This window comes from Hylobates moloch, unplaced genomic scaffold, assembly GCF_009828535.3.
Source record: "Hylobates moloch isolate HMO894 unplaced genomic scaffold, HMol_V3 SCAFFOLD_5, whole genome shotgun sequence".
Classification (NCBI taxonomy): Eukaryota; Metazoa; Chordata; class Mammalia; order Primates; family Hylobatidae; genus Hylobates; species Hylobates moloch.
The window spans coordinates 33321484-33334354 of NW_026652280.1; the positions used below are offsets into that span (position 1 = coordinate 33321484).

The window sequence follows — 12871 nt, forward strand, 5'->3', positions numbered from 1 at the left end:
TAACTTAGAAACACATATTGTACAAAATGTGGCCAAACTACTTTCCACTGATATAAAGCATTATTACTTCTTTTTTATTTTTTGAGGGGATCCAGTCTAGTTTTGTCACCCAGGCTGGAGTGCAATGACACAATCTTAGCTCACTGCAACCTCTGCCTCCCAGGTTCAAGCAATTCCACAGCTGAGATTACAGGTGCCCACCACCATGCCCACCACTGCGCCCACCACCACACCCATCACGCCTAGCTAATTTTTGTATTGTTAGTAGAGACGGAGTTTCACCGTGTTGGTCAGGCTGGTCTTGAACTCCTGACCTCAAGTGATCCTCCCACCTCAGCCTCCCAAAGTGCTGGGATTACAGGCATGAGCCACCCAGAAGCGTTATTACTTCTTTTCAAAGTATTTGTATTAATACATATTAATAAATCCTTAAAAGACACTTGTTGGGCAAAACAAGTATTTATACATATAAAAACTGAAGTCCAGAGGAGAAACAACTGGTCCAAGGACAAACAGGCAGCAGTTACCAGTCAAAAAAAAAAAAAATCAAAACTAAATCCAGGTTCAGTTCCAAAATTAGCTACAGTAAATCAATCAGGTCAACAAACAAGTGATTTTTCTGTAATTCCAATCAAAGATTATGAAAGGAATAATTTAAGACAACAACAATCAATGGAGTTCTGTTATCAATATAAAAACTTCTAAACTATAACTCATTTTTTTGTAAAACTCATTTTTCATAAAAATAATTTTAGGTAGTGATTAAACTATTAGATTAACTCATAAAACCAATGCATTTATAAATTAACTAGAAAACTATAATCTTTCAGCAACACTAAAGAAATTATACGCTACATAAGCAGTCTCTCAATCCCCTTCTCTTCTTCAATGTTCAGTGCTAGTACTTTCACAACAACAACAAACAAAGGTTTAAATTAGAATGCTGAAAGAAAGTTTTGAAGAAAATACTGAAGAAGACTTGCAGGTATTGTGAAAGTTTTTCAAAGGTAATAGCAGTGGATATTTTAGTGGATAAATACCACTTTAAAGAATAATCACAAAACTAAAAAAATGTAAGACAAGGACAGAGATTTTTTTTGCTGAGCTAACAGAGACAGAAACTAAAAGAAAGGGGTTAGAAAAGACAAATGAGAACTTACTGACGAGGAATTAACAGGGTCACTCCACAGTAAGAAGCACAAGAAACAGCGGCAGCGCTGTGTATGAACAGCCAGCCCCACAGGGAGAGATTCAATGATTCCCTATCCAAGCTGCAAGGTCACTATCCAGAATTAAAGTGAGAGAACTGGCCAAAGAATATGAGCGTATCTGGGTCATTTTTGCAAATATTGGGCATTTTTAATCCAAGAAATATGCCTACTGAAACCTACCAATACCTACAATTAATGTCTTAAATGCTCTTATTTGTACTTCCTTCTGAGTAGGAAAGATGAATGACAAGCTATCCAAATTGTTTCAGGTATAAATGACAGCCTGGATAGTCACAACCAATTATTCAATGCCAGATGTCTCTGGTATGACCTGTTCTCCTCATCAGGGTCCACTACAAGGAAACAGCTCTAGGACACATGCATATTACACCATTAGAGAAGGGGAATGGGGAAGACCAACCTGCCTCTGCATTCAGCTCCTCTAGAAGCCCGCTGGTCCTCCAGGTAGCTCCTGTGTCCTGGCCGCCTACAGAATTATTGTGCTCTTGAACTACTGCAGCCGCCAATAAATTGTCCACATTTACCACTTCTGGGTCAGAGTTGGTGTCAGACATATCATAATGAGCTACAACTGGAGGTCCATCTAGGGAGGAAAGAAAATGTATACTTGTATCTAACGTGTGGGGTGAAAAATACTTCTGAAACTAGTAAGAGCCCTCTAATGTCAGTTGCCTTCATTATTCTACCTGATCAGAAAAGCTGCACTTTACAGATCTAATATTTTGCACAAAATGTGAAAGTGAAAAAGATAATTCAAGCTTACAAAGATGATGGACACATTTTGGAAGGAGGAAAAGGAGTGTTACTATGAAGAACAGAAGACAAGACTATACTCAACAATGTTACACTGAATTCCTGCCATACTTTTAAAGAGCAAGATTAAGAAAAAAAGGATGACTCCACAGAGAAAGTGGAACTGATTTCTTAAAGGAAAAAACTGATGCAAATTATTAAAACCCAATTTATATTTTTTAGAAGAATGAATCTAGTTCTTTCTCTTACTAGGTAATATAAAAAGTCTCTAATAGATTCAGAAAAGAAAATCAAATATATTTTCCTATGTCCTAAAGAAATAAGGTTAACACTAGAGCTCTGTTTGACTAACATATCTATTTCCAGTAAAGTCCTTTTATAAAAACAAGGATGTTATACACTTTATGACATTCTATAAAAAGACAATACAACAAAATCCATTTTCAGGATTTTGCTTTGGATATCTTATGAGGGATATTTCTATTTCCTTTTCCCTAAGAAAGACAACCAGCTCATACTCCAACTAAACAATATGCAATCTTATGGGTGATTTTACAAGAAAATATTAAAGTTCTTACTGGAAGAGGACCCTTCCACCCTCAAATCCCCCTAACTGGCTGAAAAAGGCAGCTGAGTTTCAAAGTAAATTAATTACACTGCAGCAATTCATGCTAAAATAAGTCAATATTCATGCTTGTAGAATAGATACATGCTTTAAAATGCTAATTCGACCCCTTTTTTAAGAAAAACATTAACAGCAAAAAGCAAATCAAGTTTTCCTTCAAGTAAGAAATCCCTCTACTACCCCTATTTTAATATAAAGCAGAAATAAAGGAATGCTGTTTTCTCCCCCAAAGACTATTTATGAAGCGCAAGCAAATTATTTCCATTAAGGTTTTTAAGATATCATCCAACAAATGAATATTAAACACACCTATTTTATGAAACTCTTGACTATGAAGGAATGCATATGTGCCAATGAATCATAAAAATGTAACACAATGAAGTATTACTATTTTAATACAAATATCCATTGTGTCAATTGTCACTGAACAAAAACACACTTTGGGTAATGATCCCTTAAAACTAAACTACCAAACCACAGGTTTATGTAGTAATATTTTTTAAATAAAAAATGACCAAACATAAAAGCAAATGAGTTGTTAGGTGTCACTGTATAAAGAACAGACATGTCACAATATGAAATTCTGACGATCATGACAACTTTAGTTGACTACTTAAAAATAATTTCCAGATCCCCTTAAGGGGTAAATCAAGTTCAATGACCATAAAATCCAACAGTGTGGCCTTGGTATCAGTTGGTAATTGATTTTAGTTTAAATAGCAAGAAACTGATTCGTGTTTGAGGTTTTTCTTTTCTAAAAAAAGAAAAGAAAGCTGCAACATTCTATGGTGTTCTCGTCAGAGTTCAAAATGATTATTATGGAATCAAGATACTGTGTGATGTCCAAATACTTGGATGCAGAAGATATAAGGGCCAAGTACAATATTGACTATTTGACCATATGTTCTATTTTTTAAGGGTTTTTTTTTTAGGTGTTTGTATTAAGTTATTTTAGTGAGTTATTTAAAATTTTATATGACTAATACCATTCAGAGCCTCTTGCCCTCATATTCTCCACCCCTACTCCCAAATTGAGGCAACAGGTCAATAGTCAAGTCAAAATTGTACCACTCCTACATGTATAATCATGCAAAAAAGTATAAGTGTATACATGCAGAGTGACATCACCTACCCATGAAAATAACTCGTCTGAAAGTCTTCATCAGTAGGAAATACAAGCATAAACTTGTTATCTGGCTTCATTCTTGTATCTTCCATATTTCCAAACAGCACACCTTATAACTTAGCTTAAATTTAGTATTCATCATAAACAGAGAGCAATATTTTCATATATTACACTTAAAATTGAAAATAAATTATGATCACTGTCATTTTTCATTTCCAATATATTCAAACAATGACAAGTCAATACTATATAAACTTCAATAAAATAATGAAATGGTTGTCTTTCCAACTTTGTCTTCCAACAAGAAGCCACAATTAAGGATCTTGTGTTCCAAGGTCATTTTACACTATCACTAGGAAACCAAAATTAAATAAGATTTGTTTAAAGCACTTGGGGCCAGGTGTGGTGGCTCACGCCTGTAATCCAAGTACTTAAGAGGCCAAGGCAGGTGGATCACTTGAGATCAGGAGTTTGAGACCAGCCTGGCCATCGTAGTGAAACCCCATTTCTACTAAAAATACAAAAAATTAGCTGAGTGTGGTGGCACACACCTGTAATCCCAGCTACTCGGGAGGTTGAGGCATGAGAATCGCTTGAACCTGAGAGGCAGAGGTTGCAGCGAGCCGAGATCATGCCACTGAACTCCAGCCTGGGCAACAAAGCGAGGCTCTGTCTCAAAAAAAAAAAAAAAAAAAAAAGCACTTGGCCTCAGGATTTGTACTCTGAGCTACCATACAAATTCTAGCTAACTTACGATAACAATTTGTGACATTCTTGTAAAATGTGATTCTTGCTATACAGAAGTAAATGACAGGTAAGATTCTGCAGTTATTTTATCTGCTTTTTAAAAGAAATATCTCTTGAAGGGAAAAAAAAATCACTGGGGAGGAGCTAGGAAAATTCAGCACATTATTAACAGAAGCTGACCGAGCATGGTGGCTCACACCTGTAACCTCAGCACTTTGGGAGGCTGATGCAGGTGAATCACTTGAGGTCAGGAGTTTGAGACCAGCCTGGCCAACATGGTGAAACCCCGTCTCTACTAAAAGTACAAAAATTAGCCGGGTGTGGTGGTGTGTGCCTGTAATCCCAGCTACTTGGGAGGCTGAGGCAGGAGAATCACTTGAACCCAGGAGGCGGAGGTTGCAGTGAGCTGAGATCACACCATTGTACTCCTCCAGCGTGGCCAACAGAGCAAGATTCCATCTCAAAAAAAAAAGCAAAAAAAAAACAAAAAACAAAAAACAAAAACAGAAGCTGCTATTTGACTCTATCAGTTCATTATAGGATAGAATAAACATGGGGATACTGCCCTTGCTCTCACATGATTATTCCTCTATGCTACTAAAACAACTGCATTGCTACAAAGAGACTGTTTCAATTTTCAAAAACATCAAAGTAATCACTTCAACTAAAGTTATACATGAAAACATTTCCAATTTGATTCAGTCATTAACATAGGCACATTCCATGCTTACAACATTTAAGTTATCCAAGCTGCACATTCTCCCATCTGCCAGCTCTGATGTCCGTCACAATCTTAAAACATAAATTTCTAATATTGAACTTATTGGTATTTCTATAATCATTAAAAGCATCTTTCTATAGAGGTAAATTAACACATCTGTGTTAAATAATAACCATTCAATCTGTGGTTAACTCAGGTCCTATTTCTCCTCCTGATCAAATTCTTTTGAAATGTTTGCTGTTACAACACAAGAAAAGTTAAAGGTCAAAAACCCACCAATGGCTGGGTACAGTGCCTCATGCCTATAATCCCAGCACTTTGGGAGGACAAGGCAGGACTGCTTGAGCCCAGGAGTTCAAGACTAGCCTGGGCAACACAGCAAAACCCCATTTCTATTATTAAAAAATAATAATGATAAAATAAAATTTTAGAATTTTTTAAAAATCTACCAACTTTTTATTTAAAAACATCAAGTCATCCATTTTATGCTAGAAATGGGTTTGTACTGTCTCACTAAGCTTCTATCCTATAATAAATGGGTTCTAACTTTTCAAATACCAAAATATAGATGTATCTGTGTTGTCACATATTCCTGATACAGTGAGGTCTACTCTCTTATGATCTTAAGCCTTCTGCGTTGTTGCCATCAAATGTTTAATTTACGAATTAGTTTCCTTTTCAAGTATGTCCTAAATCTCATTAGAAAATTTAAATCACAAAAACAAATCAAAACCTAACTTTTTCTTTACTATGTTTATCCCATGACAAATTTCCCTTTCCAGGTTTGACAATCAGGATTTTAAAACTAAACATACACTACTCTCATTTTACAGATGAAAATTTGAGCCCTAATTAGGTGAAACCACAATAGACTATAATTGTTCTCATTGTTGAAGGAAAGAATATACAGGATGAGATTGGGAGCAGCATAGGAAGTACAGATTTTTGGCAGCAGACACAAGTTAAAGCCCTGCCTACTCTCTCTTAGCTACATGACCCTGGTAAACTATTTCACTCCTCAGTGTCTTCACGGAGTTATGGTGAGGGTTAAAGAAGACGTTAACAAAGAACACAAAAGCAATTTAAATATTGGCCCACTGCCCTACCTTTCCATTATACTTAGCACCTGCCCTATTTTGTTGTTTGTTTGCTTACTTTTGCATGTATACTCTGCTGTACACCACTGGCATGCAAGAAGCTCTGAGGAACATCAGTGCCTAGGCCAGTGCCTTATGTTGGTCATAGATGAACCCAACTCGGTAAGTAAATGCTTTGGCTAGGATTCATAGTTGAATAAGGTCATCACAAATGTGACTTTCGTATTTTTGTTTGAAGTGAAATGTCAGATTGCATGTATTCATAGAAAAATGTTTCAAAGCCAAATGGAAATTGCTCTGGATTAATCTATATTTAGCATCATCTTGCCTACAAGAGCACCTCCACTAACACAAGTGTTGTCACTCTCTCATTATGAACTCTAACTAAATCTAGGAAACAGGAATAATTCTTGTAACCCAGAGACACATGGGACTATCATTCCCCCCCCTTTCTATTGCTAAGTCTAAGGCACAAGGAAAGGTGGGGCAATGGACAAATACATGGTTGGCTCCTTTGACCCCCATTTCAATGTCTATACAGCCATAGTAATATACAATAAAGCCTAGAGGAAATTCCCTTCCTCCTCTTTGCCATACCCAATCTCGCCAATCTCCTCACTAAGAGAAGAAATAAAATCTGTCTTGTTGCTGTCAAAAGACCCTATCACGGGCCCTTTGATGGCCTAGGCCTGGTTCTGTTATCCACACAACACCAAGAGAAAGAAGGAAGCGGTAAACATCATACTTAGCCTCAATCCAGATAGTGAAAAGCAAAAAAATCTTACACCTTATCTAGCCAAGGAATCTAAATAGGGGGAATAAGGTGTGGGCATGAGGGACTGAGGGAAAGAGGCAAACCTCAAGAGCTACAGAAGGAAATTTGCATTTTAATAGAACCTACTCAAGAAAAAAAAAAAAAGCAGTTTTATTACACATCAGAATATTTACCAAGATGAAAATGTATATTTACAAATGAGGCCGGGCACAGTGGCTCACGCCTGTAATCCAGCACTTTGGGAGGCCGAGGTGGGTGGATCACTTGAGGTCTGGAGTTCGAGACCAGCCTGGGCAACATAGTGAAACCCCCCGTCTCTACTAAAAATACAGAAATTAGCCCAGCAGAGTGGCATACGCCTGTAGTCCCAGCTACTCAGGAGGCTGAGGCAGGAGAATCACGTGAACCTGGGAGGCAGAGGTTGCAGTAAGCCAAGATCGCACCACTGCACTCCAGCTTGGGCAACAGAGCAAGACTCCACCTCAAAAAAGAAAGAGAAAAAATAGTAATAAAAATACCAATCATCGCTTCTCGACCTTTTGACTAAGATCAAGTGTAAAAATATCAATCAAGAAAATAGAAAATACATGCAGAATAATTTGAAAAGAAAGCAGTCATTTTCAAAACATCTCTTAGAAAAGAATTTCATCAACAAAAGATAAAAATCTATAAAGGGCCATTTCCAGAAAAAAGCCTTAAATACCAAAAACTACATGTGTGTTATTTTCTTCAGAATAACATCAGAAAATTATTTCAGTAAAAGGAAAAATGTCTAAGATAGGGCTACATGGAAATGAAATGCAGCAATATGCACTGAAACTTTGTTTCGGAGTTAAGTCATTTTTAAAATAAAACCAAATGAATGTATTTTGTACTTTTTCCATTATACTCAATTATTAAAAATTTAAACTTTTTATTATAAAGTTTCCAAGATGAAAATAAGATTTTAAGGATTACATTTGTCCTTATACTGGTAAACGTTACATCATTTTGTCCACCCAGGAAAGCTATTCATGAAGGGTTTACCATTTTGAAAAGATCAAAAGAGGTAAAAGCAAAGATCCAAGATTATCAGAGTAATGGAAAAGCTAATCAAAAGAAAAAACAATTTAATGTGTCACCACTAACTATAAAGTTATGAAGCCTCTGATTCAACTGGGGTTATTCGAAAGATAACTCAGGTAGTTCATCTGGATATTTAAGAGAAGCTATAAATACAGAAATGAGGCACCTGAAGAGGTCACCATCTTTCAATTTGTCTATTTCAGGGACAAATCCATGACCTACTGCTTTGAGGATTTAGATCCACAGATAAAAAAACTAAAATATCTGTACTACATACAGCAAGAAAGAGCACAAAATTTAGATATATTAACCACATCCCTATGTCTATGTACCCTGCTAAAGAGTCACCCATTCCACATTCTAGCCTTTTGATTTCTCCTTGAATCAGTCTAAATTTTGTTATTTTTCCAAATATTCATCAATTTTTAATAGGACAGTTTAGTAGGACATATAGTTTAAAGAAAAAGAATCTTGATTTTTTATGTTCACAGTGGTATTTTTTTCAATTACCAAAAAAACTAAAAATAATCTCCCAAATATGCAAAATCTATTGTTATATTAACTAGAAACTAATACCATTTATTTCATTACAGAAAAGCAAGTTTCTTGATTCAGGAACACCTAACGTGAATTAACTGGTAGGGAACCACATAACCCCATCCTCAACAGAGTAACAGGAAACATTTCTTTTTCAAAATTTTTATTCATCTAGGTTACATGTCAAATGCACAGTGAGGTAAAGGATATTAAGAAAATGCAATAAAATAAAAACAGTAATTTCATAACATTCTTCCCAAATCTTAAAGTTATATTATGAATAAGACTTAATTGCCAAAGAATACACTTCTTTGTGGATTATTCCTTCACTTTTTATGACGTCTTCTATTTTACACTGTGGTAATTTAATATAACATGAGAATATCTACTCAATACTAGCAAACTAACAATTTGGTTGCAACTTCCACTAACTTTCCTAAACTTCAGAGGAAATAAAAATAGAAACCGGGGGAAAAAATGAGTATAGAAACTTGGAAGTTATTCCCTGTTACTTACAATTCACAATCTCGTAACTTCTAAACAAATTAAAACGGTATGTTTTTTATCTGTACTAGGATTAAGGGCATGTTATTTTTGAAGAGGATTTTGAGAAAAAAAATTTACTGAAATTGTTTTGACACTGTATTTTCTGACATGCGGCATTCCACGAAATCTTTTTCATTGCAACCCTCACTATACTATTTAAATAATTTTTTAAAAGGAGAGACGAAAATCAATATAAGCTAAATAAAATATAAAAGGTATAATTAATTTAAAAGGCTACCTTTTTGTAAGATAACTTGCCCATAATTTGCTATTTTAAACAAATGATAACACAAAGCCTGTTTGCCATCTTTCTTATAACATTCATGTAACTGTATACCTTTAGGCAAAGTCAGCTATATGTTAAAAATAAAAATTACCAGTAATATCAATTTAAGGTACTTTGCTTAAAAAAGAATTCACTATATTGTTTCCTTCATTAACAAGCAGACTTAATACACTTTAAATCATTCTGCATACAACTTTTAAGAAATAAATCAGACTGAGCAATGTGGCAGCACTTTGGGGGGCCGAGGCAGATGGACCACCTGAGGTCAGGAGTTCGAGACCAGCCTGGCCAACATGGTGAAACCCTATCTCTACTAAAAATACAGAAAATTAGCCGGGCATGGTGGCAGGCGCCTGTAATCCCAGCTACTCGGGTAGCTGAGGCAGGAGAATCACTTGAACCTGGGAGGTGGAGGTTGCAGTAAGCCGAGATCATGCCATTGCACTCCAGCTTGGGCAACAAGAGCAAAACTCTGTCCCAAAAAAAAACAAAAAAAAACAAAAAAAAAGAAAGAAAGAAAGAAAAATCTTATGTAAAATGAGATACACCTAGACCCAGAGACTCTTGCTGTTAAATCTTAGTAAGAGCAGGGAATGACAAAAGCAATACTCAAAATAAATTAGTTACCGTATATTCTTTTATTCGGTCTGCTAGTGAGATTTAAAAAAAAAAAGAAGCCCCAAACCTTTAATCTTTTTTAAAAAGATATTTTTTCTCAAGCTTAATTACCATAACTAGGTTTATATGTAGGCAACTTTTATTTTCTTACATACCTTTAGGAAGCAATAAACAGGTATTATATTAATAACCTGAATCCATTAGAAATCACTGTAGCAACTGTACAGTTATCTGCCTCCAGCCACTTGTCAAGTCTAACATTAATGAAATTCAGTTACTTCAGAATTCTGAAGATGGGTACACACATGCATACACACATCCCTGAAACTAGGCTCATTTCTCTTAGTAAAAATCCAAACAAACAAAAAACAGATAACACTTTCCCTTGGAGCCCTCCAAATAATCTGTATGCTACTCCTAATTTTTAAAAAAGTAAAACTTCATGTAAAATATTAAGCCTTAAGATTTCAACTTGACCTTGTTGGGCTCTAAATTAATACTTTATGTGGGCTTTAAAAATTATGCTCAATTTTAACAATGTACAAAAAGTACAGATCAATAAGATTACGAGAGTTATTATTGTCTAATAAGTGGCTCAAATAACCAGATCACTCTAATCTGCTGGTTAAATTCTCTTAAGATGATTAGGTATCTAATGTCCTAGGACTGAGCTAGCACAAACTAGGCAGAAAGCAGGCTGTAGCTAGATTATCAAAAAACACATTTACCTTTAGTGAGAGGATAATGGCCTCTTAAATGCCAACTAAAGAGAGATACTAAAAGGAAGTATCAACATGTAACAACCAGTAATAAAATTATAACTGGGGTAGTTAAAACTATAATTTGTTTCCTAACATTTCTCAAGTTATTTTTTTATAACATTCAGCGATTTTTTAAATGAAGTAACTTTTTTAAAAGTCTGCAGCTTAATCCTTTTGATTCTCTCCCATGAAAACCAGAGAAAAAAAATTATCTGATAGATTAGACAAAGGGAAAATTCCATATGCACATATTAGAGAGATGCAATAGTCCAGATATGGGATTTTATTCTTAAATAAAAAAGCATTTCAACCATTTCTGGATTAGTGTTGTAGGTTGAAAGAGATTTCTTTCCAGCATTAACCCTTCATAGACTAGAAATAAATACAAACAGACACGGTCCTTAACCTTAAAATTCTAGGAAAATTAAGGGAATTTAGAGGAAACGAAGGGAGGACCACTAGGGACTTAAACAATAGCTACATAAAAATGCCGTCACATAATCCAAAAGTAATTCCCACTTACTACTATTATTAGTACTATACATGTAATCTTCAGAATACAGACTGCCTCGGGGAAAGAGAATGCAATAACCTACACTAGTCATGTAAAAAATATACATATTAAAACTACTTCACCGGCCAGGCGCAGTGCCTCATGCCTGTAATCCCAGCACTTTGGGAGGCTGAGGCAGGCAGATCATCTGAGGTCAGGAGTTTGAAACCAGCCTGGCCAATACGGTGAAACCCTATCCCTACTAAAAATACAAAAATTAGCCGGGCCAGTGGTGGGCACCTGTAATCCCAGCTACTCAGTAGGCTGAGGCAGGACAATCGCTTGAACCCAGGAAGTGGAGGTTGCAGTGAGCCAAGATCGTGCCATTGCACTATAGCCTGGGGGACAAAGCGAGACTCTGTCTCAAACAAACAAACAAACAAACAAACAAACAAAAAACACTACTTCACAAGGTGAGGCGTGGTGGCTCGTACCTGTAATCCCAGCACTTTGGGAGGCCGAGGCTGGGGGATCCCTTGAGCTTAGGAGTTTAAGACCAGCCTGGGCAACATAGCAAGACCCTACCTTTGCAAAAAATAAGAAAATTAGCCAGACATGGTAGCACACACTTGTGGTCCCAGCTACTAGGGAGCCTGGGAGGTTGAGGCTGCAGTGAGCCGTGATCGTGCCACTGCACTCCAGCCTGGTCAATAGAGCGAGACCCCGTCTCAAAAAAATTAAAACAACAACACCAGCACTTTGGGAGGCCGAGGCAGGCGGATCACGACATCAGGAGATCGAGACCATCCTGGCTACAGTGAAACCCTGTCTCTACTAAAAATACAAAAAAATTAGCCGGGCGTGATGGCAGGCACTGGTAGTCCCAGCTACTCGGGAGGCTGAGGCAGGAGAATGGCGTGAATACGGGAGGCGGGGCTTGCAGTGAGCTGAGATCACGCCACTGCACTCCAGCATGGGCAACAAAGCGAGACCCAATCTCAAAAAACAACAAGTACTTCCCATATTGACACTTCTTTAAATGTCTGTAATATAAAAACAAAGTATGTTGAAAGGGGAATTTTTTAATTGCGCTACCTGGAAAAGGTGTAACCATTTTAAAGCAAAATCTATTTTTTTTTTCCCAAAACAACACTCCTTAAGACAGCAATGTATTACCTCCAAAGCACTCTGTAAAAACTGAAAAGCAAGATAAAAATTTTTCATATATATGTTTCTGTTATAAATTATTCCTAAAGTTAAACTCTCCAAACCACAGAATGTCAAATTTTACTTTAGGAAAAATTTTTAATATTTTGGTATAGGTTCTAAGAATTTAATCAGTGTATTATGTCGTTCCTTATCTTTCTGCCAAAACTTCTTTTTCTTTCTTTCCTCAAAATTCTGTAGAAAAGGCTTTCCAAAATTATTAGTGTTCAACACCTTTTCAAATATTCAAAATGTTATTCTTACCTTGAATATCAACTATTAA

General features: G+C 36.1%; 1 protein-coding gene across 4 annotated transcripts in view; it reads right to left on the reverse strand.

Moving 5' to 3' along the window:
* ARK2N (arkadia (RNF111) N-terminal like PKA signaling regulator 2N) overlaps positions 1 to 12871 on the reverse strand; it is a 93843-nt gene that overhangs the window by 25144 nt on the left and 55828 nt on the right. For 2 of the 4 annotated variants that reach the window (XM_058438400.1, XM_032152399.2), the window contains exon 3: positions 1633 to 1815. The exons of the other annotated variants lie outside the window; for them this stretch is intronic. In XM_058438400.1, coding sequence (XP_058294383.1) covers positions 1633 to 1815 — 183 coding nt within the window. The remainder of the gene's footprint in view (positions 1 to 1632; positions 1816 to 12871) is intronic. 4 annotated transcript variants of the gene reach the window in all.